This window comes from Equus przewalskii, chromosome 5 (genome assembly GCF_037783145.1).
Source record: "Equus przewalskii isolate Varuska chromosome 5, EquPr2, whole genome shotgun sequence".
NCBI lineage: Eukaryota > Metazoa > Chordata > Mammalia > Perissodactyla > Equidae > Equus > Equus przewalskii.
The window spans coordinates 16,037,810-16,061,217 of NC_091835.1; the positions used below are offsets into that span (position 1 = coordinate 16,037,810).

General features: G+C 37.2%; 1 protein-coding gene across 8 annotated transcripts in view; it reads right to left on the reverse strand.

The window, feature by feature from the left end:
* SPHKAP (SPHK1 interactor, AKAP domain containing) overlaps window positions 1-23,408 on the reverse strand; it is a 154,438-nt gene that overhangs the window by 103,215 nt on the left and 27,815 nt on the right. For all 8 annotated transcript variants that reach the window (XM_070618519.1, XM_070618518.1, XM_070618516.1 and 5 more), the window contains one exon: window positions 14,232-14,337. In XM_070618519.1, the coding sequence (XP_070474620.1) occupies window positions 14,232-14,337 (106 nt within the window). The remainder of the gene's footprint in view (window positions 1-14,231; window positions 14,338-23,408) is intronic.

Below are 23,408 nucleotides of genomic sequence, written 5' to 3' on the forward strand. Positions count from 1 at the left end.
GGAGGGCTCACTGACTCTCGGAGCATTAATCACCACCTGGAAGGATGACTCCCTGATCTACAGCTTCAGCTTTGACCTTTCTCTAAAGCTTGGCTTTTCACGTTTCTAACTGTTATTTATTATTCTTGGCTCTCCTGCTGTCACTTTGGACTCTGTGTCTAAACCCCAACCCCTTCCCTCCCCAATTCTAGTCCCTAAAGGAAACCTGACACCTGATTTCCCAACTTATAGTTAATGGCAGAACAATTCTCCTAGTTACCCTGGCTTGAAATGTGTGTGCCATCTGGGACAACTCTGTCTATTTCTAGTCTTAGATTCTGCTCTTCAAAGTTTAATTTCTTCTTTAGTTCACTTAACATTTGAATGCATACTATGGACTAGTCTCCAGGGAATACAATAGTGAATAATGCAGAGCTGGTCTCCATATTTATGCAACTTAAAACCTGGCATGGGAGCCAAACAGATAAAGGAACATTGAAAAACACATTGAATTACAAATTACGGGAGGTAGTATGAAGAAATTCAGCATGGTGCAGTGATAGAGAATAAAGAGATGGGGATGATACATGGGAAAGGCAGTTAGGGGAGGTTGGGTACCCACAGGGTTCCTAATAATCCATGACGTAATTCTCTCTCTCTTCTCTCCATCTCTGTCACTGCTTAGCTCCCAAATCCACTGAGCTCACTGAAATCAGGACAAGGGATAAGTGCCTAAGCTTTGAAGACAAACCTGGTTTCAAATTCCAGTTTTTCCATGAATTAACTGAACAGCCCAAGGTAAGTTAATTAACCTCTGTGAGACTCAGTTTTCCCATCTACAAAATGAGGGCGGTGGTACCACTCACAATGAGGGAATTTTAGTAGATACTAGAAATAATAAATGTACACAGTATCCAATTATTTTAGGTGTTCACAAATAGTAGTTATTATTATTACAAATATATTACTGACATTATGTAATTCTATCCCAAAACCTTAAACTCAATAGATTAATTGACCCAATAAACATTAATATTTTACCTTCTAGTCCTATCAGAACCTAGGCTAGGCCCTGGGAAACAAAAAGGGCAATATTTGCTGTCGGTGAACATAGAATTTTATGGGCTTATTGCCAAACTGTGGCCTAGCATTCGAGACAGATCCTAATTTAGCTCCCACCTGTTAATCATGTCACTAATATTTATTAAGCTCCAATGTTTAGGACATGCGCTATGCCCGATTTAAGTGTTTTCCAGGCTTTGCCTCCAATTATTTCCCTGCACAGACCCTCTGGTATAATCCACTCGTTTACCAACGAGCTCCACCTCATCGTCTTTATGTTGCACACGGTTTTCCCCATATATTTCCACCTCCCCCTTGAACTTCTTCATCAACATTCTTCCCCAACCATCAAGATCTAACTGAAAGCGAGCCCTCTCCTCATAGCAAATGTTTTTCTCTTCCTGTGAAATCTTTACAATGAAAATAATATGTTTACCTTGGAATTTCGGAAAGTGCTTGAATGTATTTTCCTTCCCATTAGATGATTTCATTGTTATGAGTATATAAGTATCTTATTCAACTTATTGCCCACACTTATTTCCAGTTGGTAGTTATTTAGTTGGTGCTGAGCAACTGTTTGTTATTTGGCACCAAAACTTCTTATATTTGATGCAATATAAATTTGTTATTTTCCTTTTCAATGTTTGTTTTTCAGAAAGAAAACTTTGAGTATTTTTTATCATGTGATTTATTCAATATAAAGAAAATTTAAAAGTTAAATCAATGCACACAATGATATTTTATATTTCTGCAAGATTTTTATTTCCCTCAAGGATTTTATGAAAAATGACAAAGTTTTAATCTTGAGGAAGGTCCCTATTTTCTAGTCCTATACTATCAAGACTTCCTCACATTTCATTTTATGATAATTTGACTATAAAGATGTAACTTAGCCTCAAAGCTTTTAAGAGAGGGAAATTTCACACACAAAAAACTGCATTTGTGTAATGCATGCATCATGATTAATGATGGAATGCTGCTTAAAATTAACTGAATAAAGTCATCAGAACAAGGAAGTCATTCGTTTTCAGAATTTATCCTTCCCCCTCAAACAGGTGGACTCAAGGAGGTTAAGATGTGATGGATATTGAAACATTGATGCTCTCAGCTATCTGCAGGCTGGACAGAACCTGGGACGGCCATTTCAGGAAACCATCCTGGCTGGATGCTCACTCAAGGATGCCAAACAAATATTATTTTTAAAATGTGTGTGATGATGTGTGAAATGTTTGGAAGCACTGTCCAAAGGAATCATCCTTTCAGATGTGACAAAATTTTCATGAATATGTGTTGGAGACGAGGAAAGAAGAAACAAGAGGAGCTACAGAATAAATGGAGTACGAGAAGCCCATGGGAAGAGTCATGCACATCATGCAGAGAAAAAATCTCCAGGCTCCACTGTTCTAGACTCTTTCTAGGAAACTCCATTCAATTTTTCTTACACAACAACTGTAATGACAGTGGGTCAATTAGATTTGCATAGTGAGGTAAAGATGTCTAAGAGCTGATTAGAATGAAGGCAAGGAAGAGTGAAGGCAGCTGCTCATCAGATGCTATCGCCTATGTGCTCTGGAATATAATAATGACATCTCTACTGCAGGCAACATTTTCTTCATAGAGATATCACATTCCTATAAAATTCACCCTTTTTTGTGTAAAGTTCTATGAGTTTTGAAAAACAAACATAAATGTGTAACCACCATCTCAATCAAGGTATAGAGCAACTGTTTAGCTCCATCACCCCCCAAAATTTCCCTCCGCTCTTTGTAGTCAAATGCCTCTCAAATCTCAGCCCCGAGCAGCCATTGACTTGATTTCTATCACTAAAATTTTGCCTTTTCTAGGATATCATGTATGTGCAATCATATAGTATATAGCCTTTTGTGACCATTTTTTTTTCACTTAGCAGAATATGTTTGAGATTCATCTATACGGCTGTGTGTATTAGGAGCTGGCTTCTTTTATTATTGGGTGGTATTCTATTGCATGGATGTACAGAGATTCTTTTAAAAATCAATTTACCAGTTAAAGGACATTTGGGTTGTTTCTAGTTTTTGGTAAATATGAACGAAGTTGCTATAAACATAAGCCTACAGGTTTTTGTTTTGCTTGGGTAAGTACCCAGGAGCAAGATTACTAGGTAGTGTGATAGCTTTCTAAGAAACTGATAAACTGTCTTCTACAGTGGATTTATCATTTTCCATTCTGCCAGCAAGGCATGAGAATCCAAGTTGTTTCACATCCTTGTCAGTATCTGGAGTTATCAGTTGCTGCTTTTCAAATTAATTTTATTCATTCTTCCACGTGCATAGTGGTATTTCATCATGGTTTATTTTCCTTTTAATTTTAAGATTTTTTTTTCCTTTTTAAGGCTCTTTTAAAATTAAAATTTTAATTTGGATTCCATATTGGCACAAACCGTATTCAAAAGCATTAATTAGACTCTATCTTTGATGCTAACTTTGGAATACCATTTTTAAGAGAAGGAAAATGTCATCCTTCTTAAGTTTTCACTCACTCATTCATTCATTCAACAACTACTTGAACACCTGCTGTTTTAACTAGGCGCTGCTTATTTAACTGGGCAATCAATGGTGAACAAAACAAGGATAACAACAAAACAAATACAATCTTGTTCTCATTCTGATGGGAGAGGGTAGACCATAATTAAATAAATTCTATATATTATATATTAATATATATTAAATTATATATAAATTGCATATATGTTAAATTATATACATACACAGATTTTATAGAGAGAGAGAGAAAGAGAGTGTCAGCCAGTGAAAACTACTGTGAAGTTAAATAAAGCCAGAGAAAGAGATGAAGTAAGGGATGCTATTTTGGAAAGTATTTTCTGGCAGGCCTCTCTGAGAGTGACGTTAAGCAGTGATCTGAATGAAGTGAGGCACCAACCAAATAGCCACCTGAGAGAGGAGCATCCCAGGCAGAGATCATCAGCAAAAACAAAGGCTCAAAGGAGCAGTGTGCTTGTATTTGAAGAAGAGCAACGAGATCACAATGGCTGGTGCCAGTGAGTGGTGGGGGAAGTCGTGGGAAACAATTTTATGTGTCAATGAAAAGAAATCCCTTGCCACACTGGGCCCGACATTCTTTAATGTCTTGAAGAACTCCAAGATTCTGCAAAATTCTTTCATTATAATTTTGGAATGTTTAGTCACTGGCTTAAATAATTTTTAATTGCTAACAAATTTTTATAATAGCTTAAAAGTCTACCACACACAGACTACACTAGAAGTCAGAAGATTTTTTTTCTTTTAATTCTTTTTAAAGATTGGCACCTGGGCTAACAACTGTTGCCAATCTTGTTTTTGTTTTCTGCTTTATCTCCCCAAACCATCCCTGTACACAGTTGTATATCTTAGTTGCATGTCCTTCTAGTTGTGGGATGTGGGACGCCGCCTCAATGTGGCCTGACGAGTGGTGCCATGTCCGCGCCCAGGATCTGAACCCTGGGCCGCTGCAGCGGAGCGAGCGAACTTAACCACTCGGCCACGGAGCCAGCCCCAAAGTCAGAAGATTTTGTGTAATTTTACACACTGAATTTCATGTTGACTTATCTGTGCCTTAGCAAATTTCTTGAAAATTCTATAGTCTTGTTTTCCACTCTGGGATATAAGACCTTTCCGTTATTTCACAGGGAAATTGTAAGGCTTATTTAAAACACACTGAACTCATAAGAAGAAACAATAATACAAACTGGAAATAAAATTATAGTGTAGAAGAAAAACAAAGTGGCATAGAAAACTCAGTAGTTTAGTCCCAGTTTCTCACAAGGTTTAATTAAATGTTAAGATAACATTTTCCTTTTGGTGATGATTCTACTGGCTGACTGCCTGAGTTCTTCTGTGTTTAGCCTCCTTTGACAAAAAGGAGGAACTATTTCCAAAGCATGAATGATGATGTTTGATTATTCACAGAACATATTTTGAAACATGGTTGTCTGTTTGGTTGAATGTGAAGCATTCTTGCATGATACTTGTGACACCTACTACGATTTGGAAATCTTGTAAGCGATTATTAGAAAAGTTTTAGAAACTTTTAAGACCCTGGAACAAAACAACTCTCCATTATCAAGGAGGAGGAAAGAGCCTAGAAAGTACCAGATCAAAGGCATAGCTGGGAAGCTTGGGAAGGAAATAGCAGTGGATCTGCACTTCGTCCTCTCTTTATTCTGGAGAGAGGTAGGAGGGAATACCCCCAGATAAGAAAGAAGGTGACATTGTCATACCTCATTATAAACATGCTAATGACCAAGCTCCAAATAAACTGTATTTTTATAGGAGGAAAGTCCTTATTTTGGAATGCTTTTAGCAATAGATACCTAGTCTAAATAAGCCAGCCTCTGGCAAGTAAGCATGAGATGTACTGATTTATGGAGCATTCATCTCTGACAATGTCACATATGGATGTAACCATCTGAGTAAAATATGGAAATTTTTCATGAACAAAAAAGCTCTCTTATTTGAAATTAATGTCCCCATATACGTAGTTTAGAAACTTTGTATGTTCACCTGGGCCGGAGTGCATCCTAATGTGGCAAGAAATGAACTAGGCAGTTTCAGGAACAGTTTCAGATGTTGCTCTGCTTTTCTTGTGTTACGTAATTACATGTATCCTGGAAAATACATTGTATTTCAATGCAGTCATTAGTATAAGAGCATAGAAGACAATTCAGAAGTATCAAGCCATACTTGTGTATTTCTGCTGTATCACACAGATGTCAGCTGGCTGAAGAATGCTTTGAAAGTTGATCAGAGCTTTTTCTACATGAAAGTAATAACCGAGTTTGAGGCTCAAATATAAAATGCAAGAGTTACAAAAACAGATATGCTCAGGAAATGCAAATATAATGTAATTTATGATGGTCAGCAATGGTTTAAACAGAATCAAATTAGACATATAAATAGAATACAGCTGATTAATTGCTGTCTAATTGCTGTTTAGAAGCAGGATAATGCTATAATGGTGATCATCAGTGAGGGGAATGTGATTTTTAGTGTCAAGAGAAGGAAAATATAAGAAAAAGCACACATGTAGGAAAATGTATGAAATGCATCAAGGCCCACCATTGATGTGGGACGATTTTGTGTAGGTATACAAAGTGTAGGTAGTGCAGAATTTGCCATTGGTCAAAAGGACAGCAGATTTAAGGGCCATGTATCACTTGAGTATTGATGCATGCCTTTGACCTTTGGCAATTATAAGAAAGTGGCAGTTCTCATTTCTTGATTCTTCTCTTTTTTTTGGAAGAAGCTACTAGAAACAACTACCTTTTAAGATGTAAGCAGGTGGACACCTAATTTGCTAAGGGACACACCTGCTTCCTGGATGCTCTCCATCCTGGAGAGTATGAACCCTCATATGAGTCTTTTAGGATGGGTCTTATTTTCAAAATGCAGAGATAAGCCAAGTAAATGTGGGCACACAGACGAGGGGGCTCATTCTCAGAGATTCATGAGCCAGAGGGCCCCTTTAGAGGGCTGTTCAAATTTATCTGAGCCATTTCCTTTCTTCCTGCTCTGATACAGGCAGAAGTGAAAACTGGGCACTTCTCAGAAGGAAAGCCTGGCAGGATACAGGAATGGTGGATGCTATTAGGAGTGGTGGGAAATGTAATGTCTACTCCAGACTACAGAGCTGGGAGGGTTTCTTAGATGGAGGACTAAAAGGAAAGAGAGATAGCCTCAAGGTTAGTGATAGGGAACAGGGATGACAAAACTTGTTTTAAATACTCAAAGACAGAAAGGAGAATTTTGAATGGCAGATTAGATCTTTTAAAAATGTTAGACCTCTTCCACTTCTGGAGAGAGATATTTAATACATAATATAAAGAAGGTTGGGGTAATTACAAGAATTCACAAAAAGATCGCTTGCCTAGTTCCAATCGTATAGCATCACCCTCAATTCCATACAATGTTCTAAGCTATTTTGGGTTTTCAGAGTCCCACTTTTTGGTTCAAAAAAAAGAGAGAGACAGGAAAAGGCACTGCAAGATCCTTCCAGGAGTTCTTCACACATAGCAAAGAGGATGATCAAGGAACTGAGCTGTAGAGAACAGAATAAGACTAGCATCTTGGAATCTTAAACACCATATAGCGATTGTTGGAGGCAAGAGAGGTGGGGTGGAGCCCTGAATAGAAGTTCCCAAACATACTGACTTTTGGAATAAGAAGCTGAATCATATTCAAGCTGCAAAATAAGTCATAATAGATAGTTTTAAACAAAGTTTCCCACATAGGATTACTGAATTGACATTTTCTGAAGAATGAACTTGCCGTGTAGCATATGTAGTCCCAAGTTTCTGTTTGAGTGGAGCAGCCTGCTTGAAAGGCAAGAGAGGACGTTCTGCATTTTGACCTGTTTTTGCTGAAGGCAGGGGAAATTAGTCCCCAACAGAGCCCTGATTATCTGCATTCTGGCCTCGGTGTGGCAATGGCCTCCTAGATGTCAATGTGGCTGAGGGCTTATGAAGTTTCCTCAGGCAGTCAGGGAAATGGCCCCCAGAGGGAATTTTGTGGCTGGCTTCTTAGACGCAATTGGGCAGAATCTGAACTCATGAACTCCTTTCCCTGGCTTGTCTCCTCTTCCCAAGGAACTCAATATCACCACCATATGTGGATATCTTGGCTTAAATAGCCAGAGTTCATGGTTCTGTTTAACTCTCATTGCTGTAGAGTCCTACTGGTCTTGACTTCCACACGCATTTCACAGTGTTCCTGTCTCTCTCCTTCCACTGCCTCCACACAGGTTCCAGCTCTCCTTTCCACTTCCCCATCCGCACCAAGTATGACCCTCCTGGCCTCCCAAATTCCAGTCAGCCTTTGCTCTAAGGAATTCTCTTTAGAAACACTGGATTAGCTTTCTTCAAATATAATTTTAGTAAGACAATTCTCTATTTCTTTTCTTAAAAATCTCCCTGTTTCTTCAATGCCCCTGATTACTCTTGCAGATAAAACAGGACACCTAGCCATTTGGCAAAATTTGGATAGGACACTCTCCGGTATCAGGAGCTGGGCCTGAAGACCATTGCCAGGTTGCTTGATCAGAAGAGAGTGTTTATAGAGCTGCGAGAGGTTTATACTCCAGGGGGAAAGCCTGGTGTCTTGTTTCCATAGAAAGGTGAATATGCTCCATTATGCTGATTTCGTTTTTAATTTTATTTACTTATATTTTTAAAAAGTGCTTCCTTTAATTTTATTATTTATATTTTTAAAAAAAGTGCTTCCTTCCTTTAAGAAAACAGCTTGTAGAGGCCAGCCCGGTGGTGTAGTGGTTAAGTTCATGCGTTCCGCTCTGGCAGCCAGGGGTTCACAAGTTTGGATCCCGGGCACAGATCTACACACTGCTCATCGAGCCATGCTGTGGCAGCATCCCACACAAAAAATAGAGGAAGATTGGCACAGATGTTAGCTCAGTGATAATCTTCCTCACCAAAAAATAGGAAAAGAAAACAGCTTCTACAGATACAGAATATTATAGCTAATTTACCTTATGTGCTTCCTGGGAGTACTATTGGGACTTTTGGCCAATAGGAATACAATTCTGACTAATAAAAATCTCTTTACAGATAGGGATCAGATGTTTGAAAAAGCCTCCAAATTTGTATGCCCATGCCTGCACATATTAATTGAATTGTTTTCATTAATTATGTGTCATCAAAAATATGTGAGCTTAGATGAAAGTGTATTTTACAGAATAACATGAAACATCAAGGGACATCCATTCTGTCCTTCTTCAGACGTATCTGTGCCACTGCCAGAAGCAAATTTAAGTCAGTTTAACAGAGGCCAGTCATGGCAAAGGATGCTCTTAAAACTTCAAAGAGCTGATCACATGTCATATTAAGATCAAACTCTGCCTCTGGGAACCTAGAGTGTTTTCTGTCTGCTGCCTTTGACAAGTCCAAGTTTAAGGCGGATTTAATTAACATGACATAAAAAGAGAAGGATATTTGGGCTGTTGATTTTTCTCCAACAATTCTCTCCTCACACGAATCCTATTCAGAGACTTGCTTCCACTATATCCCAAATAGCAAATCTTCAGTTCATGAAGTAAAGCAAGGATTGAAAACGTCTGATTATTGTGGAAATACGACATTGATTATACTGCTTTCAAAGCAGAGGAAAATCTAACAGACATTCAACATAATGAGGGCACGCTGCATGCTCTGTTCAGATTAGTTTTTTAAATTTGATCTAAATAAATCTTGCCCTTGTGTAAAGATCACTTATTTGGCATCAACTACTATTTATTGAGCATCAGTTATGTGTGCCAAGGGCTTACACAAACATTTTTGTATGTAAACCTCATGCCAACCCTAAGACTTCTGAGTCCAAGAAGTTGTATCACCGGCCTAAGATCACACAGCAAGGAGAGAAACCTGGAATTTAACTCATGTCTTTGGATTCCAAGTCCAAGTTTGTAACATGACATCCACTGCCTCCTTAGAGATGACAAAGTCTGATTTATTGTAAGGATATTATAAATACTTTTCACTTAGTAATTAACAGATATAAAAGAATAACATTTATAATCATTTAGCTCACTTTATGGAAAATCCCTATGATTCAGTTTAACAATGTATTAATGTTAATAATGCATCAAACAATGTGGTTGTATTTGTCTTATAAGAAGGACTGGTCCATCAGGCAATGTCCCTGTGAGATACAATTCAAGAGATACCACGAAGGGCTCCAGTGTCAACTCTCCACCAGCAACTCTTTCTTTCTCATTTTTTTCCCAGCAGTATTTTGAAATTCCATCATTTGAAATGTATTACTTTGGAGAATCACATTGCATACATTAAAACTTCTCCCAGGTTTCGTGCTCGTTAAATCAGGGTGACAGAGAGTTTACATTCCAACTTGGACGGAACAATAGTGTCTGCTTGGAACTTCATGATGAGCATAATTCTGAGGTCATGTTCAGATTTCATAGACTCAAAGATCAATGTCAGTTAGCAGGGGAGGGTGGGCCATAGTACCAGTTCTCCAGCAGAGGTAGTTAAAGAAAAACAGATTTTATTTGTCACAACTACATTAAGCTATGCAATCACTAACACCTCACTGTGAATTTGTCTGATAACTTTCCTCACACTTAGAAAAAGGAGAGAAAGGAGAGAAAGGATAATTCTGAAGCTAGAGCTAAGCTAACCATATAACTTATTGTGCATACCAGAGCACTTTTGACAGCAAAAGAGGGTCTATTAACAAAACTCCAAGACAACATGTGTAAACTGTCACTGAGTGGCACGGTCATCTCAGCTCTAGGCAAAGGCAGTCCCTCACTAACGAACATATATATTGAGTTCCTCCTTCAAATAAGTCTACCAAAGTCTTTTTCCTGATGCTAAGGCTTTTGCACAGCTGTGGACTCCAGGGGCCATATTTCCTCAACAGCAAAGAGGAACCAAAGCAATTGCATCTGGGTAGGATTCTGGAAAACCTTAGAGATTCACTACGAAGCACGTGAAGGAAATGAAGTCAATTTGTAATTTTTCAGAGGCTGCTTATCCAACAAATGCATTATCTTTTGGAGCCTTGTTTTATTTCTTCCACCAGTTAATTTAGCAATGTGTCAGTTCTGACAAGAAGGTTTGATGGGGAAGAAGATGAAGCTATTACATGAAATGAGTTTGGGGAATTACCGATAGATTTCAATTATTCATGTTGCTGTTATTGAAGGTTGATTGACTCTGAAGAGCGGTGAGGCAGTGGGACAGCCTTGCTATTTCTAGGATAGAGCTGTCTTTGCTTCTTTTGTACAGAACGTATATTGTACGTTCATTTATGGGCATATAGATCCTCACTTCTCCTATCTGTGATTAACAATATTTTTTTAAAAGAATTGATGAATAATCACTTACATCAGCTCGCAGTAATATATGATGATAAAGTCAAGTCATGCATCATTCGGTATTCAATGTCTTTTTATTGAGGGCCTATGTTCTAGATACAAAGAAAAGAACATTGGCAAGCTACCCTTTTGAAGGGAAGGAAAACAACCACAAATTATCTGTGACATGTGGCATATATAGCTACTAAACTGTCTTTAAATGCAATTATTATGTAAGCTTAAGAGACTGAAATGAAATGAATGCACTATGAATATTGGAAAAATATTAGCAGTACACAAAGGTGTTGACTTCTCCTGCATTAATTTGTAGCAGCCTTTTCTAAATTTGGTTGGATATTCTCTTCACTCATTCAAATCTTTTTTTTTTTTTTTAATATTTTCTTTTCTTTTTCTTTTTTTCTGGAAGATTGGCACTGAGCTAATATCTGTTGTCAATCTGCCTTTTTTTTTCTTCTCCCCAAAGCCCCAGTACATAGTTGTATATACTTGTTGTAGGTCATTCTAGTTCCTCTGTGTTGGTTGCTGCCACAACATGGCTTGATGAGCGGTGCGTATATCCGCATCCAGGATCCGGACCTGCGAAACCCCGGGCCGCCAAAGCAGAGCACGCAAACTTAACCACTCAGCCATAGGGCTGTCTCCACTCCTTCAAATCTTGATCATATTTCAAAGTCCAAATTGAGATCCACTTCTCTTTCTGAAGGTTGTTGCCTATTGCAGGTCCAGAGTCTCTCTCTTCTTAACTATTAACGCCCGTAATACTTAATTTTTACCTAATTTATACTACCTTGAAATATTAAGATATCATTATCTTATATAATTATTTAACTTATGAATGATTGTCTGACTTTTAACATGAGAAACCAGTATTACCTCCCAAACTAGTTTGAAAATTCTTCAAGAGTGGGGGCCATTTATCCTTTTATTTAACCATTTATCCTTGTATCTCTCTCCAAGATCTAACAGAATTTTGAATGTATCTAGGTTGGACAATATAACATTGCCTACATTACATAATTTTTGATCTGTAAAAAAGGCAGTTTCATATGGCTCAGCCTACTAATAGTTGTTCTAAAAATAATTGTGGAATGAGTGGGATTATATTTAAACTTTAAATATCTATGTATGTATATATAGATATATGTGTATAAATAGATATAGATAGATAGATAGATAAATAGATAAATGAAGTCACTTAGAATAGATGATTGAGTTTTAGCTTTAGTATTTTGGGTAGACATCCAGTCCCAAACAGCTCTGTTAGTTCAGTAGCTTCCAGACAGGATTTTTAAAGAAATGAACATGCCCACCTCTTTTGCAGGGAAATAACTGTGGCTGAGATAACAGAACATAAAGTACTAACTCTCTCAGCATGATAATGCCAACACCGAATTATTTTTTGGCACTGTATACTTGTTGATAAAATTATTCTTTAGAATAATATTCGTGATGAGCAATCTTTCTTTTGAGTGCTTACGATATGCCAGGCACTGTTCTAAACATTTCACATCTATTAACTCAAGGAATCCTCACCTCAACCGTGTGAAATAGGTAATATTATCACCTTCTTTTTTCAGATGAGCAAACTGAGACATTGAAGAGGTAAAGTAATTTTTTTGAGACCACACAGCTCGTAGCGATGGAACTGGCTGTCAAATTCAGGCAGTCTGGCTTCAATCCTTCTTGTAAATACCACATGGGATCTAATCATTATGAATAGAATTATCTAAAAATTAGAATAAATTATCCTTGTGAAATGGATAGCATCTGTTGAAGACTTTATAATTTGGAGTTACAGAGTTGCGTAGAGCATGTCTCGAGCCTGCAGACCTGCAGTTTTAGCTCTTTTATGAGTAACTCAAAATCAATTTGGATTATAATGCCTCAGTTTCCTGCACTACAAACTGGAATTTATAGCACTGACTTCTCTGTAAGAATTTTATAAGAGGAGGAAGAATAATAGATTATGTACCACTTGATAATAAGAGCCCTTAGTTAGACACGTGTATCTTCATGTATTTATGAATGTATGTATCAAATACTTTTGTAAAATTATGTTTAATGTTACTTTTCTAAAAATCAATATATGTTCTTTAATACAAATATTTGTCAATTTCTTTGGTACTTAAAAACTATACAGAAATCACACAAACAGAGAACAAATAAGGCTGCTTAACTGGACACAGTAATCAATAGATCAATATATATGCACATGTACATATACATGTTATATATATATATACACATATACAATATGTTTAGTAACAGAATTTGTCTTAATTTATATCTATAAGCATTTTTTATAATTGTCTTTTTTTAACAATAAGTGAAATAATCCAGTATAATTTCCTTTAAGTTTGGATGAGAAGAAACACGTTTTCCTCTGGAATTCAGCAAGAAATAGTAACAAAAGCATTAGGTGGAGAATTGGGTATTTTGCTTTAAGTTTCTGGGTCTTAAGCTGGATTGGCTGGAAAAATGAAGTCGTTAAATTAGATGATTTTATATTGTTCAAATGACAACTTTCTGCAAGTGTCTGAAGGTAAGATTTGTTTATCGGTTCTAAAGTCTATACTCTAGGAAATGCGCTTCTGTTCTTCCCAATAAATAAGCCAAACATATTTATCTCTTTAAGAAAATATCAAAATGAGAACAGCCATGAATTTTTCTTCAGTACAGACTTAGGAGCTTAATATAATAAGGTGAGACATTCAAAACATGAATATTTTTCTGAAGGGAGATCCAGGCAGCTGTTACCCACGGCTAATTTTAGGAAGAGGTACTGAGAAGAGGTTGGACTTGAGATGGAATGGCACCAGATGCTTATAATTTTCAAGTCGTACCTTTCTCAACTGCTTGAGTTTTCCGATCATTTCCATGAATTACATTAAAAAAATTTTTTTTTTGGTGAGGAAGATTGGCCCTGAGCTAACATCTGTTGCCAATCTTCCTCTTTTTGCTTGAGCAAGATTGTCACTGAGCTACATCTGTGCCAGTCTTCCTCTATTTTGTATGTGGGATGCCACCACAGCATGGCTTGAGGAGCAGTGCTAGGTCCACACCTGGGATCCAGGCCTGCGGACCCCAGGCCCAAAACAGAGCATGCGAACTTAACCACTAAGCCACCAGGCGGCCCCCATGAACTCCAGTTTTTAATGTCATCATGGGTTAGCTGGGCAAGCAAATTGTGGACTATTCTGCTGCTTGTTTTTGTTGTTGTTTCTGCTTTAGAAAAAGTGCTTGAAAAGCTAAACTAAACTAGCATTTGGGCCAACGGGTGAGAAGAGAGTGGTGTGGGGCAAGGTTACCTTCTTACAAGCTGTGATGGAGCCACCCAGGCTGCTTCCGGAGCCGCCGCTGGCACTGCCCTGCTGCGGTGCTGAAACCTCACACATCAGTGGTGACTCCAAGTTGCTGTGTGTGCCGCAAAACACAAAAGAGAACACATTCCAGTGAGTCATCTCCATATTCATGAAGGAAGAAGCACAATGCGCTTTATCAAAAATCATCTTTTCAGATTGCACTGAATGCAACAAATCCTCCTGCTGACATTGACATTTCTTTGTTGGCTTCGTTTTTGTAATTGGTGGAACCGCTGTGAACTATTCTATTGTGAATATAAAACCGCAACCCAACGACTTCCAAAGTGCTTAGATGGACACAATCCATCCGCCTGACTTTGAGCTCTGTTAACATCTTTCCTTAAGCAAGCAGTTTTAAAAACCCAATAATGCTACTTGATGGCCACTCTTTAATTTTGCTTGGCCAAAACCAACACATAAAAAAATACTCATCCTATTTTTTTTTAAATGAGGGAAAAACATCATTTTAATCAGGAGGCAAGATGGTACCATGAAAAGATCGTGGGCTTTAGAAAATGCAGGTCATCTCTTATCATCTCTGTTGCTGGGGGCAGTATCTCATTTCTCTGCTTCCAAAATTCTAGACTGATATTCCTTCCCCCCATCTCTGTCAAATCTTGGTGGGCTTGAATATACGCAGGGCTGTATAAATATTTTAAAAGATTTAAAATTATTTCTACATGCTCAAGACATGATAAAAATTGAAATTATTATCAAACCTGCTTTTCATGATATGACTGGAGATTTTAAATTGAGCCTAATTTGAAAACAAAAAACCCTCTGAATCTGAAGGATTTCTAACTATTTCTCTTCTGAAAATGTGAAAATTTGGAATTTAAAAACTGTACTTCTCTCTTAAGGTTAGACTTTATTTTCGTTGTTGTTGATCCTGTAGAACACGTATAATTCATTAAAATACATTTTTGGGAGTACAACCTAATGATTCTTTATGTAATTATCAACCCAACGTATAGAATTTTTCTCTTAAATGAAGCGCTAAATAGAAGATCAGTTAAATAAACAATGTATTACTAATTAATATATAACCCTCATATTTTAAGTTCTAAATTAATCAATTTTCACTAGGTTGCAATTAGCCATAAGTCAAAAGTGCATGAATGTAGTCTATTAACATTTCCATTATTAATTACTGTGAATGATAGTTTTTTAAGTGACTGGTAATGGTGCTGTGTAACAGATCATAGATTTGGGTAAAACATGCAAAGAATAATTCAAGTAATTATTTTGTTTTAAATTTTCATATATTATTTTCTGAGTATTTGCCACCTTGAAGACTAGAATGAGCCAAATTTAAATGAAAGGATAACACTCATGTTATCTTTCTTTAACTGGGGAAAGGTAATGGAAGAAAGGAAAGAAAGAAAGCAGGAGGGGAGGGAGGGAGGGAGGAAGAAGGTACTTGGCTCCAGATTGTGGCTGTAGCTCCCTGGCTACTCTACTGTCTACCTTTTCTGAGTCAATCTCTTCATTTATAAAGGAATGTTCGGAGTAAGGTCTGAGGTCCTTCCTACCTCTAGAAGTCACTTAAAAATATCATGGAAAGCCTGAGTTTTAAGCCATATTATTACTGGTTTCCCACAATATGGGGCCCATAACTTTTTACGCTGCCATTTACATGTGACTCTAACGCAAATTCAACTGCTGATGTTTCCTGACTCCTTTCTTGGCCATAGGACAGTTTGGCTTTTACCCAAAGGCCAAACAGGTATCATTGTGAGATTCCAGCTCATTTACATGGGGAAGATAAGACCATACATCAAGCTAACTTTGGCCCATGAATCAAGGAAATCATGTATATTCTTCTAGGAGCTACTAAGGCTCTGTGTGCAGTATACAGCTACATATACCGTTGCTACTGTGTGCCTTAGGCAGCTCTGGTGAGCTAGTGGATCACTTCCATCCAGGCCACCTCAGGACTTAGGTTCAGTGTTAGGACATCTTTCATGTCTCTTTACGGAGTCAGCGATCCTGAGAGCGGGAAGTAGGCAGGCTGAGAAGTAAGATTGAGACAGACCTGACATAAAACAGAAACAGAGCTTCAACAATCTCTGATCACTCTAGAGGACCATCAAGTCTAACTTGGGGAGAGTTGGTGAGATCCAAAATCAGGGAGCAAGGGGATCATAGAAAAAAGTAAAAGATCACCCATGGAAATTCCTTGTTTTCCCATACAGCACATTGTATATGACTGCAAGTAGACAAGATGCCATAGTAATTTCCGTGCGCAGAGAAACTTAAGAACTGCTGAGCCAGTCTAGTGGAAGAAACAAGTCTACCCACGTATATCTCGGTATGAAAACCCTTCTGCCTTTAAGATGATTGTGAGATCCTAGTTGGAAATAAAGATGAGGAAGGGAATTTAAAAGTGTTGCTTGCCTGCAGGGCTCACTCCATTGTTCTGAGGCTAAGCCTTATAGCATTAATTAAAAAAGAATTTTAAATAAAATGTATAAATATATTTTTATTGTTGTGAGTACTAAATGAGGTAGTAGAGTGAAATAGTGGGACTAAAATCAGCGCATTACTCCATAGCAAGTGTGATGCAACCCCACTGCACCAATATCCAAAGGGAATGCATCTTCTAGTCTCCAGAAACACATTATAAATCAACTTAATGATGCCCAATAACCAAAACCATGTGTAGAGAGGCTTATCTTTTGAACCACGTGACACGGGTGTGAATTTCCAGTAGGTGACATTACAACGCAGCCCAGTCTGTCCCCATGCCTTTGCGATGAAGATTGAATTTTCAGAGTATTTGCAAAGATGCTGTCCTTGGTTCTAGAGAAGCAGAACATTGGATGCTGTGGATCAGGAAGAGATGGCAGCGACATGAAACTCATGCATTTATTAAAATGAGTTCAAATTGACATAGAAAGAACTGCTGTCAAGCTACAGTATAGCCTTAAAACTTGCTTCTAACGGGTAAGGCTGCAAGTTCTTCCCTGGGACATTTCCTTTGATTTTGACAAGTGTTGACAATATTTATTAAGCACATCCTTTCAGACTGGTTTCATGCTGAAATTGCTAAATGTGTTTCAATGAGGAGGTGATCAAGGTAAGAAAAAAGGTGCAAAAGCAGAATTAGAAATACTGACTTTAAAAACATTATGGGAAGAGAAGCAGGCTCCCTTATAAAAGAAAAAGTCATATATGAATGAGGTACTGAGCTGCCTCCATCCTGCAATCACTAATGATTCATGTGGTATGAATAAGTAAGTCACCATTGGTAGTGAAAATGGCTTAAGGAATATTCAGCTATTTCCCGAGAGACAGAAATGTTCAATGCCTGGAAATCAGATTGTCTACTCAAAGTTTGGTCTGTTAACCAGAAGCATGGATATCACCTGGGAGCTTGTTAGATACCTAGGAGCTCCGATCCCTCCCTAGAACTACTGAATCAGAATCTGCATTTTGACATTAAACTGAGGCGATTCATATTCCCATTAAAGTTTGAGAAGCACTTATCTGACATACTAAATTAAATACAGGTTCTCATTTGCCCTTGTGCTTTTGCTCATCACGTTACTTCTTTTAGGAACACCCTTCCCAGTCCCCCTGCTTCCTCCTGGATAATTCCTACTCTATCCTTTGGGTCTCCAATTATAAATCACCTCTTGCCCTGGCCTCCTCCCTTCTCTTTGCCAAGAAGGCCACTACTCCTCTCCAATGTGCCTCCAATGCCCCATGCACACACAAATGCACTCACCTCTCATCTCTCCCTCACTCCCATGTTCCCATCCTCACTGCAACCCAGGAATTGAGATAGATGCTCTTCTTGTGTGTTCCAACAACACACTGAACCATGTTCTGTTACAGCACTTGTCAAAATGGTGTGCAATTTGGTAACATTTGTCTGCCCCTTTAGGTTGTAAGAACTGAAAGAGCAGGGACCCTTTAGGACACAGGGCAGGGCCAGGAAGGGATGGATGCTCGTTTAGTATCTACTAATGTTGTTTGTTCTTATCTTTCTGAGCATCCTGCTTGACCTCAAAAGATTATGCAGCAAAAAGTGTTTAAATTCAATGCTCAATTTTTTGCAGTGATTACAGATGGTAAGATAAGCCACATCTGATGAGATTATTTAAAGAATTTCCCAGAAGAGTTCTAATGAAAAGGGATCCTATTGCAATTGTTAGAAAGTCAAGTAAACACAGTGTAAAGTTAAATAACTTTAACAGATTCTAAAAGATAAGATTTTCTCTTAACTTCTCCCCACTTAAAGAAGGCTTTCAGTAAAATGTAGTAATTACCATTGGTTTGATTGTCTCCGTGCTATTAAGGATATCTACTCTGGAGCTTTGTACTAAATCTTTTAATCTCAACACTGGAAAAAAATAGTAAGCACCCACATCTATCACAAGAGATCTTGAATAAGGAATTGAGTTGCTTCCCTAAAATCAATTTAATGACATACCACAGGCAAGAACTTAGAAGACTTTAAAATACACCTTCACAGGGTTCAAAATGAAAGTTTGAAAAGTGAATGTTCTTAGTTTACTCTCAGCCAAAAGATTAACTTGTTACATGAAGCTCAGGGGTTTAGGTGAGGCTTTCAAAAACAGATTTGCTTTTGGAACCATAAAAGAGCCCAAATAGCCAAAGCAATCTTGAGGAGGAGCAAAGCCGGAGGCATCATGCTCCCTGATCTCAAACTATAGTACAAAGCTATGGTAATTGAACAGTGTGGTATTGGTATAAAAACAGACACATAGATTGATGGAACTGAATAGAGATCCCAGAAGTAAACCTGCTCATATATGGTCAATTAATTTACAAAGAGGGAGCCAAGAATATACAACAGGAAAGGACAGTCTCTTCTATAAATGGTGTTGGGATAATTGGACAGCCACACGCAAAAGAATGAAACTGAACCTCTATCTTATACCATACACAAAAATTAACTCAGAATGGATTAAAGACTTGAATGTAAGACCTGAAACCATAAAACTTCTAGAAGAAAACATAGGTGGTAAGCTCCTTGACCCAGGTCTTGACAATTATTTTTTGAATCTGACATCAAAAGCAAAAATAAACAAGTGGGACTACATTAGACTGAAAAGCTTCTGTACAGCAAAGGAAATCATCAACAAAATGAAAAGGCAACCTATAGTATGCAAGAAAATATTTTCAAATCATATATCTGAGGAGGGGCTAATATCCAAAATATGTAAAGAACTCATACAACTCAATAGCAAAAAACCCAAACAATCTGAATAAAAAATAAGCAGAAAATCTGAGTACACAGATGGCCAACAGGTACATACAAAGATACTCCACATCATTAATCATCAGGGAAATGCAAATCAAAACCACAATGTGATATAACTTCACACCTGTCAGAATAAGTATTGTTAAAAAGACAACAAATAACAAGTGTTGTCGAGGATGCGGAGAAAAGGGAACCCTTGTGCACTGTTGGCGAGAATGTAAATTGGTGCAGCCACTATGGAAAACAATGTGGAGCTTCCTCAAAAAGAATGAAAAATAGAACTAACATATGATCCAGCAATTCCACTTCTAGGTATTTATCCAAAGAAAATGAAAACACTAATTTGGAAAGAAATATGCACCTCACATGTTCATTGCAGCATTGTTTACAATAGCCAAGACATGGAAACAACCAAAGTGTCGATGGATGGATGAATAGATAAAGAAATTGTGGTTTATGTATACAATGGAATGTTTAATATGAATGGAGGAACAGAATAGTGAATTCCAGACTTTTTGATCTCCTGGACCAGTAAAATAACACTAACAACAACAATATTATAAAGTGGAAACCTTTGCTTTCCCAAATAAGGACGTTTAAAAAAAACCCCTTATTACATCTGCTCTCATGATCGAAGAAAGGACATTGCAATAATGTAATAAACTATGATATATTATCTAAGGATGAAGGATATTTACTTTTGAGAAAAGGTAATTGACAAACTTCACTATCATTTTTGTCCTGAGATCAGTGAAAACGTTGTTGTAAATCCAACTCTGTGCACTTTTTGTGAGGTATTATTAAATGACAATGAAGAGAATATAAACAGGTCATTCATGATTAATCATCAAACAAGTGGCTCATTCTTAGCAGAAAGAATGGCCTCGAATTAGCTATACTCTAATTCAATTTTGGTTGTTTTAAGAAAAGACACACAAAAAGACATGATTATAGCATTGTTACTTCATTTGGGAGGAAATTTGTACACACCAATGGCTGCTAATTTCCCTATTTTCAGGACTAGTTGCACTGAAATCTTTTATCCTGAAAAAGTATATTGAATACTGTTCAACGAAGACTTTTTCATTCATTCAGATTTGATAGATTTTCAAATCTATCAGATATGTCCAGTGAAACAAACCTCTTCATAACCAGATGTTATGCAAAATAACTAGATTACGATAGAAAAGGCAAACAGTAAATTTCTTAATATAGGAAAAGGGTCGTACTGTAGAATAGTGTTATTGGGGATTGTATATACATAGGTGATAAAGTAAAAATTTTTGAACAATCTTCTGTGTCAGATGCTGTGCTTTGCAAATCATATGTTATCTTTAAGTAAATAGATAACAGCAAATAATGTCCTCATGAATGTAACAACTGTTGTAGGGTTTATTAGCTTTGGACCTTAAAAAGCTATTTCACAGTCTCAGGCTTCACCAAGACACCAAGAAATAATTTTGAAACTATAATCCCTTGTTCAGAAAGGAGGATTGAGCAAGAGAGCATGATAGCTTAGCTTTTTTCTTTTTCCTTTTGTTAATGAGAGCTATGGAGAAATTTTTGAAAACATATGCCCTACCAATGGTGTGTGCAAAAATATTATTTTAATGTCAGGCAAAAAGTACATACATCTGTTGCTAAGTTAGTGTTGCATGAATATGTATTTATTCAGGAAGGCCATTAGATGCTTACTGTTGAAATATTTAACCCTAAGTTCTTTATCTCTAAAAAAGTTCCAGGTGTATATTTGTTTGGATGGTCAAAATACATTGTGAATGTCACTGCATTTTGCTGCATCCAGACTTTAGTTCAGAAACATTCAGAATATAAGTTACAGTAACCACCTCAGCTCCCACCTGTTTCTGTTCTTCCACCAAACCACCTAGGCGAATGCCTCCCTCTGTTACACAGTCTTCTTTCTGTATATTACCTCTAAAGAGATTACCATCATTTAATGCATAGTGGTGCTTAGGGTTCTATGAAGCATTTTACATTGACATTTAATTACCTTCCTTTTATAGATGAGAAATCAAGGATTAGAGGTTAGTATCCCTGATAAATAACTGATCTGAGATTTGACCTGCTTCTCTTCATGCTATATTTTCTTTTCTACTGTGACCACGAATATTCCTTCTAATCCTTTGTTGGTATGACCATGACATCTAAGTGAGCTCTAATGTAGCCAAACCCCAGTGTTTTGGCCTTTGGGAACCCTAGGCTCAAGTTTTACTCTATCAGTTACAAGCTGGATGGAAATGGACACATTACTCAAACCTGTCTAAACCTTAGTTTCCTCCTGTGTAAAATGCAGATGGTAATAGAAGCTTTGTCATGGAACTGTTCTGCTGGTTAAACGGGGTTATTCTTGTAAAGCAGGAGCATAGTGCTGGCATAGGGGAAGAATTCAATATTAAGTTGAGAAATGATACCACGTTAAGCCCTGAAAATGTATTTATTCTTAAGAGTCGGCTTATTAGGTTTTCAGGACATTTTGATATTAAATTAAACATAATATATGCAGACCTTTTGAATAAATGCATAAACACTTGCTATAGTGACATTTCTCTTTTCTGTTCTCAGGCCTGGGTTTCTAAAATATATACAGTAAAGATTTCCATACTTAGGCTGACTCTTGACTATTATCATGAGGTTATAAAATGAGGAATAATTAAGACTTTTTTTAAATCCAAGAAAACATAGACTTCATTCAATTAGTCTAAAACTGTACAAAGGTTCAGCCTGTTCTGGCACACAGTTTTATATCTATATCTTTGACAAAATATCTACATAATTGAAGCAAAGCCTGGAAGCTTCCAGAAGACTAATTTGACATTGGTGAAAATCTGAATTGAAAGTGTTTCTAGAGGAAAGTAGTTGTATTGCTAAAATGCTACGTTAATGGGAAAAAGTTTACGAAAATCACTTTAATACATGTACAAGAATGACTTTTCTAAGGTGTTCTATATATTTTTCCTCTGTGTTTCTGTTTGCCTTCTTAATTTTCTTGGACAACCATTTCTTCCAGAGATGCTGAGAGTTAGGCTTCCAAGGATTCCCTGCTTCAGTTATCAGAAACATCACATCATGTAACCAACTTAAAGAACTGGACAGGTGGGAGCCTGACTTAAACCATGCCTGTTGGCCATTTACATTTAAATTCAAATAAACTCTGTGAAAATGGTGTAATGACATGAAGGGGAGTAAAAGAGGAAAGATGAGAAAATGTAAGTGTGTGTGAAGAATATAAACATGTCTCATTTTGATGTGTCTAATGATTGTCGTGTAGTTGTTAAGAAATCTTTGTTGATAAATAAGTAAATGAATTTTGTTGCATTCTCAAATTAGGAAAGTTGGTATATCATTCTATTGATTAAAATAATGTGTGATATTTTACATGTCACTTCTGGGGGTGCAAATGTATATGTCTTTTATGAAAAATAACCTGGACATGCTTTTTAAGACTTATTCAGGCATGCCTTTCGGTCAGTAATGCCCTTTATAAGAATTGCTTCTAGAGAACAGACAGCAAGGTAAAGTACGTACTGAGATATTCAACACAATATTATTAATAGAAAAAATGGAAAATAAATAATATATTCATCACTAGGTACATTAATGTAGTTAGTATGCAGGCAGCAAGATGATGCCCCCTTCTCCCCCCAAAAAATGACATGGGAAAATGTCCCCCTGTTAAATGAACACAGTTGAATACAAAATGTTTTACTGTATGCTACTGACATAGGTGGCATCCTTTTAAAATACAAGATTGATCAGATCTTTTCTAGGCTTAAAACCTTGCAGTAGCTCTGTATTTTGCTTCGAGGAAAATTGTAAGTCGTTGCCATGGACTGCAAGGCCCTTCCTGCCTGGAATCCCTGTTACCTATG